The sequence below is a fragment of the Hirsutella rhossiliensis genome, assembly GCF_020360975.1.
Source record: "Hirsutella rhossiliensis strain HR02 chromosome Unknown scaffold00007, whole genome shotgun sequence".
NCBI classification, from domain to species: Eukaryota; Fungi; Ascomycota; class Sordariomycetes; order Hypocreales; family Ophiocordycipitaceae; genus Hirsutella; species Hirsutella rhossiliensis.
Window position 1 is genome coordinate 835969 of NW_025408673.1, and position 19962 is coordinate 855930.

The 19962-nt window shown below is 56.4% G+C and overlaps 4 protein-coding genes across 4 annotated transcripts; all 4 read left to right on the forward strand.

Annotated features, from left to right (window-relative positions):
- Positions 1-405: 405 nt before the first annotated feature.
- Positions 406-5982, forward strand: HRG_06830 (uncharacterized protein; the record flags this gene model as incomplete). The annotated part of the gene is made up of 6 exons (XM_044865301.1): positions 406-476; positions 531-765; positions 830-886; positions 975-1238; positions 1314-3496; positions 3726-5982. The coding sequence occupies 6 exons, from the start codon at positions 406-408 to the stop codon at positions 5980-5982; spliced, it is 5067 nt and encodes a 1688-aa protein (XP_044719263.1).
- Positions 5983-6367: 385 nt separating this feature from the next.
- Positions 6368-7497, forward strand: HRG_06831 (uncharacterized protein; the record flags this gene model as incomplete). Its single annotated transcript, XM_044865302.1, has 2 exons — positions 6368-6655; positions 6715-7497. 2 exons carry the CDS (start codon positions 6368-6370, stop codon positions 7495-7497), a joined length of 1071 nt encoding a protein of 356 aa, XP_044719264.1.
- Positions 7498-9299: 1802 nt separating this feature from the next.
- HRG_06832 (uncharacterized protein) lies at positions 9300-11147 on the forward strand (the record flags this gene model as incomplete). Its single annotated transcript, XM_044865303.1, has 1 exon — positions 9300-11147. One exon carries the CDS (start codon positions 9300-9302, stop codon positions 11145-11147), a length of 1848 nt encoding a protein of 615 aa, XP_044719265.1.
- A 4790-nt stretch (positions 11148-15937) lies between these two features.
- On the forward strand, positions 15938-17068 carry HRG_06833 (Ankyrin repeat protein; the record flags this gene model as incomplete). Its single annotated transcript, XM_044865304.1, has 3 exons — positions 15938-16249; positions 16306-16606; positions 16653-17068. 3 exons carry the CDS (start codon positions 15938-15940, stop codon positions 17066-17068), a joined length of 1029 nt encoding a protein of 342 aa, XP_044719266.1.
- Between the last annotated feature and the right edge of the window lie 2894 nt (positions 17069-19962).

Here is a 19962-nt window from a genome sequence, read left to right on the forward strand (position 1 = left end):
TTGGAGGTTTCACAATGTCGTGTTACTTTGGCCGCCGTAAGGCGTACAGCCCCCAGGCTGTAAGGCGTACAGTCCCCAGGCCGTGAGGCCCACACTACGTATGTATGTGTTTACAGGGAAATGCAGTGGCCCGTGGGGTTTCTCAGTTCAATGTAACGGTTTGCATAGGGGGAGGGGGCGGGTGGCCTGACGGGACCTCTATCATGGCGAGATTTGCAAGTAAACCAACGTACCGCATGTGACTAGAGGGCTGCCTTACGGCACCTAAAGGGATGCCATGCGAGCCTGCTGCCTTGAGGCTGAAAGCGGCTGCCTTATGTTTCTCGTCCCGAGGTGGGTGGACTCTCACTCGAGAAGCCATGGCGCTTCTTCGCTCGCGAGACCACGATACGCATTGCCATAGTCATGGAAGGCCAACTTGGACTTCAGATTCTCTGGCCAGCAGGCCCAGAGCCAATGGACGAGCACAGGCACGAGTATGTCAGCCCAAGTCCCATCTGCTTCTACTCTGCTGACCCGCATTTTCACAGCATTGTGCTCGTCCACGACCTCGGCAGCGGCCCTGTTTGCGACTGGCGACACGAAAACGGGACGCTCTGGCCGCTTCTTCTGGGCAAAGACTTGGGCAATGCTCGCGTCTTTTCGTTTGGCTACAACCACGAGGAAGCGCGTATCCGGCCGCAGGAATATGGAAGCGGTGGCACCGTCTTCAACTTTGGGGAGACCCTCTGCAGTGATTTGAAGGACAAGAGGACGTCAAACAAGGTCAATATCCCTCGCTCTGCTCTCGGGCCCTAGCGGTTAGACGCTCTCATCTAACCAGGACCAGGCACAACCGCCCATCACCTTCATCGGACACGGTACAGGGGGCATCATAATCAAGAGCGTAAGTCGCCTGCCTGCTGACCCGCGCCCAGGTAGAAGCCGGGGGACATGATGCCTTTGAATTCTGACCCTTATTTCCCCATCCCTAGGCGCTTCGCTACTCCCAGGCCAGAAAGTACCTGTACGGATCCATCCTGCGCAAGACGGTGCATGTGGTTTTCCTAGACACGCCGCATATGGGCCTTGAAGACACCAGTAAACACGGCCCGACAGAAAGCGTGAGCGGGTTGGGCATCGGGCAGCTGAGACTCTGGTCGACGGTGCTCAACGATCTCCAAATACCATTTTCCGATATGGCCGCCCGTTTCAACATAACGACGGCACAGGCGTATATCAGAGACGGCGATAACCCTGTATGTGTCCGCAAAAGACTACAAACAGAGAAGAGAGAAGACGAGATGGATCATTGGCTAACTAGCTGCTGGCAGCCTGGAGAATCCGGCCGGCTTTACCTTGCGAACGAGCAGCCCCTAATGCTCCATGGCAAAACGCATCAGACCATCTGCAAATTCGCAGGGGAAGACGACCATAACTACCGCCGACTGCTGGAGCGCATTCGCCACGGTTTTTCGAATCTAACCACAGACCCGGACGATATTCAGAAAATCCGGGCGTGGATCGGAGCCGACGTTGGCTCCCAGTCGGAGGCCCGGTCCGGGTCAATGGACTGGAACAGTTGGGATTTCGAAGACTGCAGGACCAAACATCTCAAGGGGACATGCAAGTGGCTGATCAGCGACCCATCACCCTTCGCTAACTGGGCAAGCAATGACGCCTCCAACCCCATTCTGTGGGTGACGGCACCCGTGGGACGAGGCAAGTCGGTTCTCAGCTGCTTTGCCAATGATTGGCTATCCAAGATGGCGCAAAGACCTGCAACACCTTACCTGATGATCAGCTATAATACGCAACGCACACGCCACCAGATGGCCTCAAGTCTTGCCTCGCAGCTCCTCGAGCATATTGTGAAATCCTCGGTCGGCCAGGGCTTCCCAGGTGGCGTCAACGCCGAGGCTCTTACCCTTGTCTGCCTGGATTCCAAGAATGTTGAAAACATGCACGATCTCATCCGGCTGCTCGTCTCACAGTGCACGGCCGTCTATTTCTTCGTTGATGGGCTCAATGAGCTACCGTTTGACCGGGAGCACGAGTACATTTGTAAAGATCTCTTTTCCACGATTGGTTTCCTCGCCGACCTGGCCAAAAAGAGTGAGACAACCCGCGTCCGGCTCTGGTGCAGCAGCCAACGATCTAAAGTCGTCGTTCGGGGGATGGAAGCACTGGCCCCCAGAGAACTGGCCATGGACAAACGCTTGGTATCCAAGGATGTCCAGCGGTTCCTCCGCGGCGCCGAGGAACTTGTGAAATCTGTCTCGGACGACCCCGGAGAGATGCGATTCGCCGAGTTGAATGGTAAAGCCGGATCCAACTTTCGTTGGGCGGCTCTGATGAAGAACAGCCTCCAGGGCGCCCACACGCCAAAGCAGCGGGAGAAGATCCTCGAGAAAGGCCTGCCAAAGTCGCTAACCGATATGTACTCGGAGCGACTAAAGGAGCTAAAGGCAATGGACATCGAGGATCAGGCCAACGAGGGGTCTCCCTTGTCCATGTTGGTCCTCATTTGCTTCACTTCTAGAAGATCGCTGAGACTTGACCGCAGGCATATCCTATCTCTCATGACGTTTGCGAAACGGCCACTACGAGTAGCCGAAGTCGAGGAAGCTGTCTCCATTATTGACAGCTCCGTGAGCCACGCAGGTTGCGACGATCTAAGTGACAGGAACCGCAAGCTCAGGGAGGATATCGTGCACCGATGCGTGCCTCTGGTCGATTTCGTGCCCGACGCCAGGGGCGGCCACCTCCTGCCATCACACGGCTCCGTCGTCGAGTTCCTACGAAAGTTATTGGTGGCGAGCTCGGATGGAGCGGATGACGATGGACAGAGCCTAGCATCCTTACCGGCGTCGACAAAGGCCCTCGTAGACGCTGCCGTTATGGCCGACGCTTGTCTCAAGTATCTCTTCCAGAAGCGCTACGCCCGGATGCTGCATAGACGGTCTAATGACGAGTTCATGCCGAGTCTGATCTCCGACATCGAGGACCACCATTTCCTGCGATATGCCGCCAAGAACTGGTATCGTCACGCCGACCAAGCGGGCGAGCGGAAGTGCGACGACGTCATGAAGTTCCTCGCCTCGCCCCAGTTTCTCACGACGATCCAGGTGCAGAGTCTCTTCATTGTTGGCCATTTCATCAACCGCATCAACTACTTGGGGCAGCAGGTTATGAAGCAGAACTTGCCCGAGTGGTTCCGCACATGCGACGACGGGCGTTCCATGGCGCGAAGCTACGAGACTTTCTCCGCCGAGTGGAGTCGGTTCCTTCAGTTGGGCATCACGACCTATAAGCAAGCCGAGATTAGACGGTGCTTCTGGGGTGCCTTGGGGCCCGGAAACTTTCTCCAAAAGCACGGCGTCGGTATTGAAAGCCACCGCAGCTTCCTGCTCACTGACGACGACGGCGAGCAGAGCCAAGACGCCGACTGCTCTTATTACGAGATGCTCAGTGACGACGGCAAGCGACTATCCGTCTGGAAAGTCCCTTTTTGCAGGTACGTGGACGAAGATCATATGCAGACATACATGCACACACACATATGTCGATATCTTGATCCCTTATATAAACACATATACCTTGTTCCTGTCTTGATCTCATACACACACAATATCTTGATCCCATATATACACGCACGTATACATATTGACATCCTGATTCCATACACACACGTATATTCACATTTGATCCGCACAACCCTGCAACCAACTGAACTTGTCCTCCAGCACAACAGATGAAGCCCAGGGCGAAGCTACGGCGACCCTGGTACACCAACACTGGTTTGTCGACGGCATCAACCCTCCCTTCCGCTACGGTGCCCCGGAAACCCTCCGGCTTGACATAAATGCCGTCAAGTGGCCACTCTACGACTCGCAGGCCTTCCCCCTTGTTCCTTCGGCAAATTGTCCGATGCGTGTGACCCCCGTTGCCGACAGCAAGTACGGCACTGCAGTTCGCGTCGGGTCGGTCAGGTTTCGTCGCCAGCCCGGTCGCGTATGGAAAAGCGACGGGCCGACTTCATACTGGGAGGACATCGTGGTCGAGCGCGAGTACACGGTCCATTCACGTCGTAAGCTCGTCAAGACACGAGGGAAGGAGAAGGAAGGGGGGGCGGCAGGGCGGCTGGCGCAACGAGGGAGATTGTCCCATGAGGGCCGGCGTACAAGTGCGAAGCAGATGGACTCGACCCACGATGACGAGCTGGAGCATGAAGCCTCAGAACTGGACGACGATGAGCTCGAGAGACTGGGTTGGGGCGCCGTTTCTTCGGCAGACGAACAATGTGATTCCGAATCCTCGGACGGTGCTGAATCGGACGATGGCGACAAGGAAAGTGATGGTTTGTCGGCTTCATCAGAGCAGGAAGACACTGACGAAATGGTGGATTCTGAAGCTGAAGGCTACATGGCCTTCTCGAGCTGGAAAGCCAGATTGATGCCCGACAATGTCGATTTCGACGTGCAAGACGGTGACTTGTCATCGAGCTCGGCAGTCTTGTCGGTTGGCGATTCTCGACATGACGACGCCGACGCAGACGACGAGGGCGGCGGGGACGAAACAGCGTCCGGAACATCAGATAGTGAGGTCGACAAGGAGCGCCTCAGGCGCTTCCAGCCTCGCATTTATTCGCCGTCGAGGCCGCAAAGATGGAGCTGTGGTCACTGCGGGAAATCCGGCGGTTCCTCCGACAACAATCCAAAGCTCGAGGTTTTTTACCAATGCCGCCGACAAGAATGCTACAAGATGGCATCCTCTGATGTCTGCCTGGCCTGCTTCGCCCTCGGCGCCTGGTGCCGGGACGAGAAGCACCAGTTACGCAAGATGACGGTCCTCCACGGCCGTGTGCGCCGCCGGGAGCTCGTGTCCCGCCACGACTCGAGGCCCGGGCTTGACGTCGTGGTCCGGCAGCGCAGCGGCAATGGCCATGAGCAGGCCGTCTTTCGCTTCACGAGTAGGACACGGGCGATGCTGTACGGCTCGCCGCCCGTGGTCCATGCCACCTCGCCGCTGCTCGTCTACGCCATCGACGGCGTGCGCTTCCTCTTTGCCAGCCTCGACGACAACTCGTACTTTGAACACCGTGTACCGCTGGGCTCGGCTGAGACGGGTGACGGAGGCGTCGACGCGTGTATCCCCGTGGCGGCTCAGATGGCCTTCTCGCGCTGCGGCGGCTTTCTGCACGTCGCGAGGGTGACGGCCCGCCGGGAGCCAGGCTCACGCACCGCCGTCAACCTCTTCGTCCAGGTCTTGACGGTGCAACTCGCCGCCAAGAGGCCGTGCTCGCGACTCCCGCGCACCCTGGCTCGTCGCCGCGGCGTCGCGCTGGGCAGGTGGGCGTCGGTGGCCGCCATCACCTGTCTCCCCTTTGCCATGACGTGGATCGACGGCGATGTGTACGTGTCCCTGAGCATGGATGAGCTGCGCGTTTTCAAGATTCCTCTGGATAGGGGCGAGGAGCGGTCGAGCAGCGGCGGCGGCGACGGTAAGAAGGGAGCCGGCGACGGCGAAGCTGCCGGGGGTGGCGAGACGGTAGACTGCCGAGCTGCTGTTTCTGAAGGTGGTGAAGCCGGCAAAAGGAACGAGACGGCAGACTGCCTGGCTGCTGTTCCCGACGATGGTGAAGCTGCCGGGGGGGGCGAGACGGCAGACTGCCGAGCTTCCGTTCCCGACGACGACGGCATCCAGGCGCTCGCCAGCCGCGTCTTTCTTCCCTGCTCGGCACGGCGGCGGCCCGTCTACTTCTTCCCCGAGACGGGAGCGGCCGCGGCCAAGATCGTCTTGGGCGCGCGGCGCACCGAGCAGCAGGCCGAGCCGCCGGCCGTGATATACCTGCGGGCCGACGACGCCAGAGCGTGGGTGGCGGCCGCCGACGCCGTCGTGTCCTTCGAAGACGCGCCGCTGCGGAAGTGGGACCAGCTCGAGGAATTTGACGCCGAGGACGATTGCGAGCTGATCCTGTCGTTGCACGACTTTCAAAGATAATCCCGTACGGAGGGCATCAGCCCGTCTGGTGAGCCGGTGACCGGGCAGACTCCGTGTCGTCTCCGCCTTTTATCGTGTAGTGATTATCAATCCAAATTGATTTGATTCTAGCGGGACGAGCATAGAGTGTAAAACCCATTTGACACCCATCTTCGCGGTACTCCTGTCGTCAATGCATGTGTGGTGGAGTGTATTTTGATCTTGATGCTTTGACAGATTCGTCTTATACGTCTTTCCTGGCCACCCAATCGTGGCATATCGTTGTATCCGAAGCATGTAAATGCATCACATGACAGCCAATCTAGACTTGTCCAACGCTGCTCCAACTTCGTCGTCCTTCAACTGATTCCTACCTACATGTATGTGCTGTAGTCACATCGTTATCATGGCGACCCCTTCACCCGCAGCCGTCAACCACCCTGGCGCTAGACCCGGCCTGCGCTTGAATAAGGACCTAGACCAGTTGCTTCAGATTGACGAGGTCGAGACTCCCTCGTTGCCCATGAGAAAATTCCTCAAGGCAACCCTGGAAAGCCCCCATCTGCCCGGCCAGCCTCGTATCCGTCTGAATCCAGCCGTCGACGCCGACCCGGACGAATTGCTCCAATACTTGCGGAACTGTCACCTCACCGACGAGCTTGATGGACTGCTGCCCTTTACCAAGTACATCTTCGTGAGTTCATGTTGTCTACACTGTTCTGGTCTGCAGCAGCAGCAGCTAACCTCCCTCAGGTCCAAACGCCTTCGTACAGGCACATTATGCCGCTGCATCACAATAAAGCCCATGATCGAAAGGTTGTCGTCGATGAGCATCCTGGCCTGCATCTGCTGTGGTACTATGATAGGATCTTCATCAAACCCATCCCGGCCTACTTCTACTCAAAGGTCTTCTGGGACTACCTCGAGACTGCCGATCCACAAGTCCACAAAGCTGCTCTAGGCTTCATGCGAAGTTACTACTTTCTCATCCAGTATCAGATCGATTTCAACCAAGCCTGCGAAATGAGTCTCGTTCCCAAAAAGCCCCGCCAAGGCAATCACCCCACATATGAAGAATTCTACGCCTTCATAGCCCAGTTCAAGGATGTCGATGACGTCCACACATGCAGACGTTATCACTTTGGCGAACTCCGCTTAACGCGCATCGACAAAGCCGTCATGCTCTTCAGCGGCCACCTAGCCTATTTTCACATCTATCCTCAGTGGGGCTCATTCCTGAAGCATATATTTGCGCCTCTTTTCACCATCTTCGCCGTTGTTTCCGTCGTGCAGGTCGCTCTGGCCGCGCAACAGATCACCAGCGGTAGCACTTCATCTGACTGGAAGGCTTTTATCAGCGTCACTCTGTTCTTTCCCATTGGCATCATGTGCCTGGTTGTCGTTGTTGTCGCCGCTGGCTTCATAGGAATCCTCATCATGTGTGTCAAGGACTTGGTTTGGGCAAACAGGGTCAGGCGACAGAAGAATGATGGCGACCAGGGAGCCGGAGAAAAGAGCTATGGAATGATTTGGTAGTCATTACCAGCTCGTGTATGCTGCGACGCTGGAAATTCCTTGCCAGAGTTGAGTGACGCATCAGCCATGGTTGCTCGTGTTTGGCATGTCGTGTAGACTTCTCGATATCAAGCTGCTCGACTTTGCCCATGTTTCAACTTTCTGCCATCTCCGCCACAGGTAAGTTTCTCAAAATATCATCTCTACCAGCAGCCACTCCCGCCGCTCTCTGAACTAAAGCGTGACGACCTCTAAGCTCGAGACGGCCACTGGCTTGGCGAACTGCGAGAGTAAAGAATACGGAATAACCTCTTCGGCATTTCCCAGGAGCCAATATCCCGCCATGTCGCCGGTCTGTCTGAATGGGCAGGCGTATTGCTACTCAGGGATACCCCTTACGCATCCCTTCTTGTGAGCTTTCCAGTTCGCCTTTTGGTGTGCTTTGCCACAGTATGCCACTGCATGGCATCTGCTGCAACTCTTCACCCCCACCGTCTTCAGGCATATTTTGCATAGCTAGACCTCCATGCAGCTACTGCTTCATCCTTAAACCTCGGCAACCATCTCGTCCTCCTGCCTCATTTCTTGCATCACCAGCCGCATTCACAGCCTAATCTTGATCTCGCACTCCCTCTTTCCACGTCAAGGGGTCACCCAGACGACGATGCGTGGTTGCCCTCCATACAACTTGGATATTGGGCTCTGTAGGATGTCCGTAGCGAACCGGCTGCAGCATTCACTGAAAGCCCTCGACGCGCTCCGACAAGATGACGCATGCTCCCTCATGAGAACTATCATGGACTGAACAAATCGTTCATCGTATTCACCATCCCGCCCGGCACAATGGGCCTCTGTGACGAGGCCGCGGGAAATGATGTGGTTGTGTACAAATCGCGTGGCGCCGAAGTGGCATATAATCTCGACGCGGACTGTTGAGGTTTCCGTAGTTCAGTTTCCGGGCTGTATGTGTGAAATAATGCGTAGGCTGAATGAGAAGAAGGGGCAAGAGACCATGGTTCAAGACCGAATTTCACGCGTCTGACTTTATCTGCTCTTCCTCTCGCCCCTTCTCACCTTCCCAATGCTTTTTATCGGCACGTTGTGTTGCATGGCATGACTGCGTGTGATCCCGGACCTTCGGCAACGAAGAAATAATAAAGATGAAATAGCGGCGTTTTACGGGCCTAAATCTGGCAATAAGACGGGGACCAGGGGCGCTAGGAAAAATCACGATGCATCGGATCTGGCCTATTAGTAGAGCCTTATTTAATATAGCTTTAACTCTATTAGTCAGACCAAGAAATAAAGATGATAATATGGCGGCGTTTTATAGGCTTAAAATCGGCAATACGACGGGGACTAGGGGCGCTAGGACGAGAGCTTGTCAGTGTGGCAGCTTAAAAATCACGACGCATCAGATCTGGCCTATGTAGCAGAGCTTTGTTTGCAGCTTCGGCTCTGTTTTTTTTAGTGATACAAAGAAACGATCAAGGTTAACGCGGCGGAGTTTCATAGTCTTGAATGTGATCACATGCCAGAGGGAGCCAAGCGCCACCAATTCTCAATGCGGGACCTGATGGATGTCTGTAGCGGTTTCCCAAAGTCCTCGGCAGTGCTTTGATATATAACAAGGCTGCTGCCTATTGCTATTCGGGCAATAGATCGGGCCGTTCCCAGCGTTGGTAAAAGTGAACGCCACCTATCTGAATTTTGCCCATAATTCTGGCTTGTTGCCTTTCGAACCTAACTTCACCCTCCCTGACCCTGTGTTGCCGGAGATCTTCGAACTAGCGAGTACAACCGGTGCTGGCACGACAGTTGATATGTCCTTCCAAGAACAGTTTCGAATCGAAGACACGAATGCCGCCAGGGATTCCCACACGATTCAGAGCACGGTCAAGGATCTGCTCAGTGATTTCGACGGGCACATCTACGTTGATATTGAAGGACTCGCTGCGACTTTCCTCGAGGCTCGGCCTTGGTCAGGCCCTGCAATTGCAGTAGCTAGGGAAATTACCGGGCCACACGGACCGGCAATCGGATCATGCGAGGCTTTTGCTGCCTGGCTCGAGCATTTACAGACTGTCACTCGACCTTACAATGTGCCAGAAGAAACAGCCACTCACTTCACGTGGCTCGAAACGACGTCACCGAACTCATCCCTCATCCTCTCAAATTGTGTTCATGGGAAGGATGGCTCCAGATGGTCGAATGTCCTTGCACTTGGCGAGATGAGCATCGACGGGCCCTATAGGACGAGGTTTCACAATCTGTGTATTCACGCCAACGAAGTGTTCACCCATCAAACTGCCCGCGAGCTCCTTCATGGTTTCTATCTTTGTGGAGGCGTGTTGGAAATATGGGTGTTCGACCGGGCGGGGATATACGGAAGTAAGGCCGTGGACGTCAGAAAGACACCTGGCCTACTGACTCAAACTCTTGCCAGCTATCTACTCATGGACAGCGCCTCGCTTGGTGTGGGCGATTTGATAAAACATGACCATGTGGGGAACTATATTGAGTGCGAGCTTGACGGTCCGACTGGGGCGAGCCGGCTGTATCTTGGCGAGCCGACGATTTTCGAACGAATCAGCAAGACCATTGTCGGCGACGGGCTTACTTGCTATCGCGCCAAGGCACAAGGTTCTGATTACTGGAAGTACGCAGTCAAGGTCAAATGGTCTGAGTCTGACGACAAGTCTGAGGCTGGATTGCTTAAGCTGGCCATGGAGAAGCGTGTCTGGGGGGTTATCCGACTTATTCAACACCGGATTGTATGCGGTACGAGCGACTGGCGTTGTGGTTTGATCCTTGGTGAGCCTCGGAAATTCTCATCCTGGGCAGGCGCGGCCAGACAGGACAGTCCTGGATCGGCCATTGACCATACGGTTGAACTTTCGAGGAACGAGGAGGCCCACGCCGGCGATGCGCCACACGCAACTATCGATGACAGGATCCTTAACTGTGTCGTCATAACGCCGCTTGGCGAGTCGCTCCATCACTGCAAGTCAGTTCCCGGGCTTCTTTATGCGTTACGAGATGCAATAAAGGGCCATCGTTCGCTGTATCAAGACGGGGGGATTCTTCACCGGGACATATGCCCCGGGAATATTATCATTCCATCGCGTGGCGCGGGCTCTCGTGACAGCCATGAAGCCAAAGGTGTGTTAATTGACTTGGATGTTGCAAAGCTGGTAACGGCGCCATCGAGACAATTCGAAAGCGTCGGGACACCACATTTCCAGGCGATCGGTGTCCTGCAGGCCTACCTACCCGACAACCCTCATACCTATTGGCATGACCTAGAGGCTTTCTTTTACACATTCCTCTTCCTTGCGATATGCAAACGACCAGTTCCTGCGGGTGAGAACCAACTGCAGCTGCCAGCAACAAGCGCACTACAGATGTGGATTCAAGGTCGGCCCGTGGACAAGGCAAACCGCAAGACAAAGGACATGCATGCCGAAAACTTCCGCGTCATAATGGCTGAGTTTACACCCGATTTCAAGGGACTCTTTGAATTGGCGGAGAAACTCAGGTGTCCATTGTTCCCCATGAGAGACGGGAAGTTGTGGACAGGGACCGATCATACGACCCAAGGCACGGCAGCCCTATACGACGGGATGATCGAGGCTTTTGACATGGCGGCCAAATTCGCATGCTCGTTGTGAGCAAAGTTGTGTAGGGTGCGGGTGGGGATGTTGGTCAAATCATGGCATACACGGCCGTCAGTTTATATTTTGAAGAACGCACAGCTGGAAGCTAGGATACGTCAAAGGCTTTTACATTCCCAAAGTAATCATTGCGCTGTAGAGACTGATGCACCGCACTGCTGTATATAGTCTAACATTTAGGGACTTTGGCCACTGACAGGGTTGCCAGCCCGAACACCAGCGGCTGCGTGCCGCTAGACACGAAACAAAGCTCATCAGGGCAGAACTTGGGCGGGTAGGGCAAGAAGTGACACGTTTATCTGAAGACTTGACCACCTTTCACAACCTCAGATACAGGGTAGCAGTCCCGGAGCTGGCGCAGCGAGACAAACTTGGAAGGCTGGAAAGAGTCTGTAAAGCCTCTCTCGACAAGAAAACGACTGTTGTTCGAGGATTAAGGGGGGAGTGCAACGAGTTGCAGCAGCGGGTGCTCAAACTGAAAGGATATGCCGAGTACAGTATGAACCAGACATCTGCCGGGCTCGGCTGCAGGAGCACTCGATGTCTCGGGGAGTCAGGCAGCGAGCTGTCACATTCCGGCTTCTGCGAAACTGGCCCGGGCCTACGTATTAAGGACTCGAACTTGCAATCGAAGACCATATAGTAAATCAATTCGTCCGTTGTCATCGCACGATGTATACGGAAAGCGGCCTCGCCGTCTTGCTACCGTGGCGTAAGCCGTCCTCTGTTCCATTGCTGTGGACAGACGGAAGAAAACACTCTGGCGCCGTCGCCCGGGGGCATTGTCGACATATGCCACCGGCTCATTCAAGATTGGTGCCCCCAGGAAGCAGGGGGCGAACCTGACAGTAACCATTAGTCCACCGGGCTTGTGACAGGCATTCATGCAGCCAGGGGGGAAATCTATGGGGTGGACAAGTTTGGGTCATCCTACAGGAGCAGTGCTGACAATTGCTACGTTATGGCGAACTGACAAATAATGAATTGCAACAGCAGTCACTTGCTTGTTTGCAGGGACCTGGAGGAGCGCCTGTTACGAGGATGCTCTTGCGATGCTTGGTGGCACAGTAAGAAAACAGCCATACTTCCTTCGTACGACGACGCTGAACAGATTGCGCAGACAAAGTGTCCCCCCAACCTCACCATGCTCAAACAACACTTTGCTGGTCCCTTGCTCGGTCCCCAGGGCCGTCTCATTGTTCTGCACATGGAACTCGCTTGCCTCGGAGAGCGCTTAACCCTGCGATGCCCTGTCCCAGTTTAAGGATGGAAGCTTGAATCACTACTCCCCGGTGTGTCAGCAGCAATATCTATCTACAACTATCGATCTGCATAAAGTCGCGAACGACCCTTTGACGGGCGATGTTCTTGAGGCGAGGAGTCGACGCTGAGGGTTGTTAGCCTATGACGCCTCGTACGAACCGTGCCCTCGCTGCAGGTCGACGTAAAACTCGACACAAAACCCATTACGGGCCATCAAGGTCTAGCACTGGTTGGCTCGGGATCTATGAATCGTGCTCCGAACCGACATCCCCAGACACGCATTGCGCTGCGTCGTCCTCAGAATGGCGCTGTCAGTCGTCACCAGCTATTTGTTTCCAAAGTGCATCGTGGGCGTCTTTCCATTCTGTTGACCGTGCGCTTTGAATGCAGTCGACGTGTTCCGATTGCTCACCGTGGGACTCTAGAACAGCCCCCCTCAGCAGCAACTGCGCCCTCCAACGCAATTTTAGCATTCGCAGCCCGAATCAAATTGTCTCGGTGCCGCTTCGCCAAGTCCCTCGTATTCCTGAATGCAGTTTCTCCCGCAACGAATGTGTTACGATTGTCCGTCATGTCAAATCCACGTATCTTGGTCATGTGATACTCTGGCCGTCCTCCGGAGCTGGCCGGAGCCTGGGCTTGGTGAGCGTACAATTTGAGCGTGCCGTCGTGGTAGGTCGAGCTGTAAGTATATGCAAGCCCGTAGCATGCTGGCTCTGACTTTCCATAGCTTCGAGCGTCCACAGCGCGGGCTCCATATGCTCCGTCAAGGCATGCCTGCCTCAGTGCCACGTCAGCATCCCCTTTGGATGCCTTCGCTTCTAGGAAAAAGTTCGGCGCTGCCGGAACACCTGATAGCTTTGTGGGTATGATCATCTGGCTTAGGGCTCTGCTAACTTCTCTATTGACGGTCTCTGGGTGAGCTCCATCGAAGAAGTCTGGCACAGCCTTAACTGTTGCTTCTTTCGTCAAAGATTCGAGATTGGTAAATGGAAGGTGTCCTTCGTTCGGAATATCGGCGGTGCCTGCAATGATAGGGACTAAGCTACGCATGACAGTGCCCTCTGAGTTCGTTTTGTTCTTACGTTTGAAGTCCCGATATGCCGACTCGGAGAAGCGGGATGGCGAAAGTGAAGCCCTGGCAAGTAGCAGGGCCTGATGGACGGAGTCCAAGTTGGCGGGTTCTGGTGTTGCTCGACCGTCTGGGTGTGCATATCCTTCAGGGAATACGCCGTTGCCAAGCAAATGCTGCTCAAAGTCGTCATCGTATGCCGAGGACCTTCTGGCTCTGGATGACACGGTAGTGGCCCTCGTGGATTGTGTACGCCGGCTTTGAGAAGAAGCAGAGACAGAGTCGGAAGCCGTTGTTGAAGCTACTTTCGGTTCGGGATACTGGCCATGATTAGCTGACATGTGACTTACAAAACGAATAGATACAACCGTACCCCTCGAAGATGACAAAGATCGGGCCCTCTGCCCATCGAAAATCGACGGAGATGTGCCGTTACAACCCCAGCAGAAGTCGCGCAACTGGGGGGATGTTGTGCGTCGTTTCGGCGGTCGAGTTCTCGTAGGGCACGAGGCGAGAGCCAAACCTTGGACAGGTCGTCCCAAAAAGACGGTGAGAAGTTGGAGACGTGACAAGCTCTCGTTGACAGCTTGCGTCTCTTCGTCGGAAGATTGTCGTCCAGAAGGTTGTGTCGTTCTCGCCTCTTTCGACAGTGCAAACTCGCCATGAGTTACCGTATGCTCCATCAAAGAAGAAAGCCGCAAGGCTCCCAGGTCATGACCAGTGGCCGGCTCTTTATCATGCGACCCGACTGTGATGCGCCGCGTGCAGGATGATTGGACAGAAATGCACAGTGATAACCGCTTGCTGTGCCTTGGAGCCGCTGGCGCCGACCGTTGGCTGCTGTGAGCCAACAATTAGCCGCCGGGCGAGCCATTCAGAGCATTTACACGTCGCACCATGGTCAGCCTGAGTGGCCATTGTAGCAGTTATCGGTCGCAGGACTGGGCTGTGCATGACGAGTTTCATGGGTGCGGTGCGGCTCACGCGAGAAGGCCACGGTGCGGCCTGTCTACTTGCCGAACCCAACGATTGCTGAAAACATGAAGCTGGCAGCCTGCACCGACCTTTTGCCGAGCCCCGATGCGTGCATTTATGCATTTCCCTCGCCAACTGGTGCTGCGGGTGCTGCGGGTGCTGCGTTGGCATTGCCAACTCGCGTGCTCTGGCGACTGAAGATGAAGGTTAATGCTGTTCGGCCAAAAAAAAGGTGCGATATTACTCATCGATTTACTGAGGTTGCTAACAGGACATTATCATTCAGAGCCGATAGTTTGGGACGAGTAGGGAGTATGACACCCACTCGACGCCCGTCTGGGTGGTGCCCCTATCTCCAATGCCTGTAGATCCGAATTCTACGACAGTGACTCCCCCTAGGCATTATGCCGGAGGGGAGCCAAGAGGCGGGCTCGCAAGGGATGTGCCACTGCCGATTCCATACTGAACGAGCTGCGCGCAGAGACAAAGGATATCGTGGGCAAGGAGGCATGGAGCGCGATGATGAGGGTCGTCTGGAGGTTCGTCTTGAGGGCCGTCAACGCCATAGACGACGCGCCTGTCCGCCTCGAGGTCCGCGCAGCAGTCGGCGAGGCTATCAGCGAAGAGGCTCCAAGCTCGCAAGCTCGCACGCGAGGGCCGAAAGTAAGCCGGATCAGCGGCGACTACCTGGGCATCCGTGGCCGAGGTGGGGGCTGTGCGGGCCGGGTTCAGCCTGCCCCTCGCCCGTGGGAATAGAGACACCCTAATCAAGGAGATGGATGGAAGCAGCCAACGGGGTTACGGTAGTCCGGCTTACTGCGGCTCGTCACCGAGTCGCCGGGCATCCACGAACGGCCCTCTGCCTAGGCGTCGACTAGGCGTCGGCCCCTACCAGGCGTCGGTCCCTACTAGGCGTCGGCCCCCTACTGCTAGTATCAGTATCTGCTACGTATAGGATGCCTTTGATGGGACCTCCCCAGGGGCTGGCGCCCTCCCCAACCTGGCAGAGAAGCCGAACCCGGAGCTCCTTTATAACACGAGGGGAGTGCACGCGGTGCCGCCGGGACGACAGGGATGGCACTTGCCTGGGCCCATCCAGCCATCAACATCTGCAGCAGCGGCCTCCTGCGCAGTCCTTTTAGGGAAGAGCAAAAGCCCCAGCAAAGAGGTTCTTTTGTCACGCCATTTTGCCAGGCAGAAGTACAGTGGACACTCCAGCAGATGCAGAATTGACTGCTGTTACACGTGACGAACTCGGTGAAACAGTGGCCTACAACCCCACCGGCACGCATCTCCCCTTGAGAACGGGGGAAACAACTTCCAACATCTCCCAATCCATGTCGTGAACTTGGCTTTATCCTCCATCTCCTTGCATCGATACTTGAACATCCATTTTCCTGATCCGTTCTCCTGCCGCAACCTCTTCATCATCATCGCATGCTCCTCGTTCGTCTCGCTGCTCTTGCTCAGCGTCGTCATGGCCCACGTCATCCCCGCCATGCTCATCCGCCGTTTGCGCGACATGGAACTGCAGCAGCCCGAGAAGCGCGACCCGTCGCCAGCCGCGGGCGACGACAACAGCCAAGGCGGATACAGGCCGACGCCCATTGACATTGTCGTTACGCGCATCATGCTCACGCGTAGCAAGCGGCTGCCGCCGGACCTGGTCGACTCCATCTTTGACTTTGCCGAGTACTGGGCGCACTCTACCAGTGTCGTCAACTACCCGTCGGAACATCAGGATCACCTGCGCATCAGGGGGACCGGCGCCGATGAAAACAAATTTCTGGTGAGCTGCCTTGGGCCGCGCTGTCGGTGCCGCCCTGACTGACCCGCCTTGCCCAGCTTCGCTCATTGCCTCTGGGCCTGACGACCATCCACGGAGACCAGAACCTGGCCGAGGAGCTGACCTACGACAGCAACGAGGCGAAGCCGCTGCCCCTGGAAACAGAACACGATGGCGTCTTCTTTGCGCGGCTGGCCAACTACCCGACCCCACGGCTGGTTAACCCCTGCCGCAAGATTGTCTTTTCCATCAGGAGCCACGACCAGGGATGGGGCGGCCAGCCCGAGAACAGGGACACGTACAAGTCGTCGTGGACCTGGTTCGAGGCTGGGCTGGAGCGGTTTGATGCCACGCAAAACTGTGAGCTGGCTTTGTCGCGTTGGCCGGATGGCGCTGACTCTGGCAGGCGACGACAAGTGCACATACGACGTCCGTGGCGATTCGCCGAGCTCGACGCCGCCCGACCTGCCCGTATGCGGCCTGCGACCGGTCCATCCCTCGATCGAGCAGGGCGAGTCGGAAGACTACCGATACGTGCACCCGACGCTGCACCAAGACCAATGGGTGATCCGACGAAACAAGACGGCGTCGAGGGTATGGCAAGATCACGTCGTCACGTGGTCGTACGGCGACGACATCAAGGCCGAGTCGGACGCGGGCATGGAGCTGGACGAGCAAGGCCGGGGACGGGGGACGGGAGACGGGACGTTTGTGAGGAGCTTGAGAATGGGGGACGTGGTGACTGTGTGGGGCAAGGCGAGGTTTCCGGCGTGGGTGAACAATATCGAGTCTGTCAAGATTGAGGTGTACTGGGCCGTCTAGACTCAAGAGGCGGGAGAAGAAACAAAGACGTCGTGGCATCCATGTGCAGAGTCACAATGGCGATGGCGAGGAGCCAAGAGGACGACTGGCATCGGGCTTGAAGACCATGATGACTGCAGGCGGTTTCCACCCTGGCGGACTAGACTTGGCACGAAAATACACATTTCGTGCTGCGTGGGCGGTGGTTGGCTGAGGTCTGACTGCTTGTGGCGACACGTGTGGCCGGATGCGCGATGGGGACGCCGGCAGATGGGCGTCCGGGAGCCATGAGCAAGGACGAGGCGGGCGATGGCGCTCGCGGTCGAGAACATTGAGCAGTGGCCACGCGGGTAAATGGGAGAGGGAGCGGGTGAATGGACAGGCAACAGTCGCTGCTGTCATGTCAAACCGCACAGGCCGCCCAGTGGACGTGTGTGCATCCACGTGAGGCGGCACGGCAGAGGATGAATGCACTGTCGTCCAATGTCTCTATCGCGACGTGGTCTCATGGCCCAGTGGCGGCGGATGAGTGGCGCGCTGAGAGGCGGCGGCAGCGTCGAGGGGCCACGGTAGGGCCGCGTGGCGTGTTGGGTGGGGGGGAGGAGTTGGTGTGGAAATGATGGTGATGTGCTGCAGCACTCCTTGTTGATTATGGCGGAGTTGTAAAAGGGAAGAAAGGGAGAGGGAGGAGGTGAGAAAGAAAGAGGAGATGCTTCGGCGCAGGTCTGGGCGCGTTTCCGCAGACGCCGTCACCACGCCCGGGTAGCATTGGATGCTGAGACGGAGGAGCGAGAGGGGGGGCAGAGGGAATGCTTGCATGCGCCATTTAGTATTCCGCCGCATTTCTCCGAACCAGCTGCTGCTATTCGTGTTGCTACAGCACAGAACTGTACCTGCGTGCAAGTGTGTGTGCGTGAGTGGGTGAGAGAGTGAGGCCAAGATGGGGTTAGGCCAAGGCGAGTTGAGTCAGAGTCTGTGCGCACAGCAGCAACTGTAAATCGAGTTCCCGGCCCCCCCTTCTCCCCGCTCCCGCTCCCGTTCCTGCAGAGTGGGTTGCTTTTGCGCAATCAGCCTCATGGCCGGGTGTCCGGCTGGCTAGTGCCGAAGGCGAGGATCTTCTTCTCTTGTTTCTTCCAAGCAACACCTCGCGGCCCTCATTGCTCCACCCCGGCCGGATACATGCCGCTTTGGGCCGCCATTGTGGGGGGCCTTGACTCCGGAGCTGTACGGGCTCCGGGGCTACCTACTCGCGATGCGATAAAAGAGAAGCTTTGCTCAGGAAAGCGAGGATGGGGTAGGTAGACAAGAGTGGGAGAAGGGCGGCTTACTCCCTGTGCCGGATGCAGCACGTGCACGGTATTTACGCGAGGCGCTGCGAGTGGCATCGATGGCTGGCAAGCCCGAGAATCTAACACATGAAGCAATAAGTCAATAACCATGTTTTTACCCACCCATGTCATCGCACCAATCTGTGAAGACGGCAAAACGCCTCAACTCTCTTCTTGCGTGCAATCAAAACCCGCCAGCTACGGATAAAAAGCTGGAAAATTTTCTCTGCGGCCCCTCCCACGCCCAGCGCCGATCCGGCCTCGGCACCAGAAGGCCCTGCTGTTGGGCCCTTTATCTCGAGTTGGGGCGCAGCTCTCTGCCAACGGCGAGGTCGAGGGCGGATCTCCGGCCCGGGCCAAGCCACCGAGCACTGCCCCGGGCCCCTACAAGATAAGAAAGTGGAATATCTCATCAGGGAGTCTCATCGGGGAGAGAAAGAGACGGGGAGAGATGAGACGGTTGCAAAAGACGCGACGGCTCCTTCGGCGCAGGAACTGCCCCCTCCGCTCAGGGGAAGCCGAGGCGGCAGAAAAGCAGCGCTGAGACCAACCGGGATGCCCAAGAGGCGCACTCCAGGCCAAGCCTCCAGCGTCCGCGTAGAAGCATATCCTCATTTTTTTTTAGCCTTGCATCATGTCCCGGCAGCAACAAACACGCGTGGACCCTGAGCTTATTACCCCCATTTTCCCCATTTCTCAGCCGCACCACCACCGATTAGGTAGTGTCGACAACCTCGCTCCCCACACTCCCCTCCTCCACCACTTGCGCTTTGTTGCAGTCATTAATCTATCAACGAGGCTGTGTCGACGCGAGCAAATCTCTCTTCGTCCCTGTTTGGCCAACGCCGCGTGCATCGCTTGGCTTTTCGTAGCGCCTCGCCTCGTAGTTGCCCTTCGGCCTACCGAGTAAAGAAGGTGGTTATGATATGACCCACGTGGGCAGAGGCGGTTCCCAGCCGAGCAGCCGGCCGAGCAGCCGGCCGAGCAACCAGCCAAGCAGCCAGCCAAGCAATCGGTTAAGCAGTCGTTTATTAAGCAGGCAGCCTTGAATTAAATGCCTCGTAACTATTCCCATGGACGAGGTCTCCGCATTTCCCAGCAGCAAGGTTGCGAGGCAGCGAGGCGGGCAAATAGACGACAAAATAACTTTTTTTCTTCTCCCCTCGCCTTGAGTCACCACCGCCAGTCGACTAATCAGCAACACCAGGTAATCAATACGTACGTACCTGCCTGCATATAACCTCCCACCCGCCGACATCAACCCTCCTTTTATATTCCTTTTCCCGTCCTCACCCGCCGCACTCTCGAGACGCAGCAAAGTCCGTCCGCTGGCTGCACCTCTGGAACGCCTCGCTCGCACAACATACACGTCCTCCTTCTTGTTTCTCGCTCCCCCGCCTACCCCCCCGGCTCACGCACTCGTGAGCTGCATCCCGCAAATCTGGAGGATCTCGCCCTCGACGCCTTCGCAGCCGTGGCGGCGGCATCGACCCTGCAGCCAATTCGTCTCAAGCCGCCATAGCGTCCGTCTTTCTGCATCAGCCTCATCGCTCCCAGCATAGGTCCGCAGCAGCCCATAATACCAGC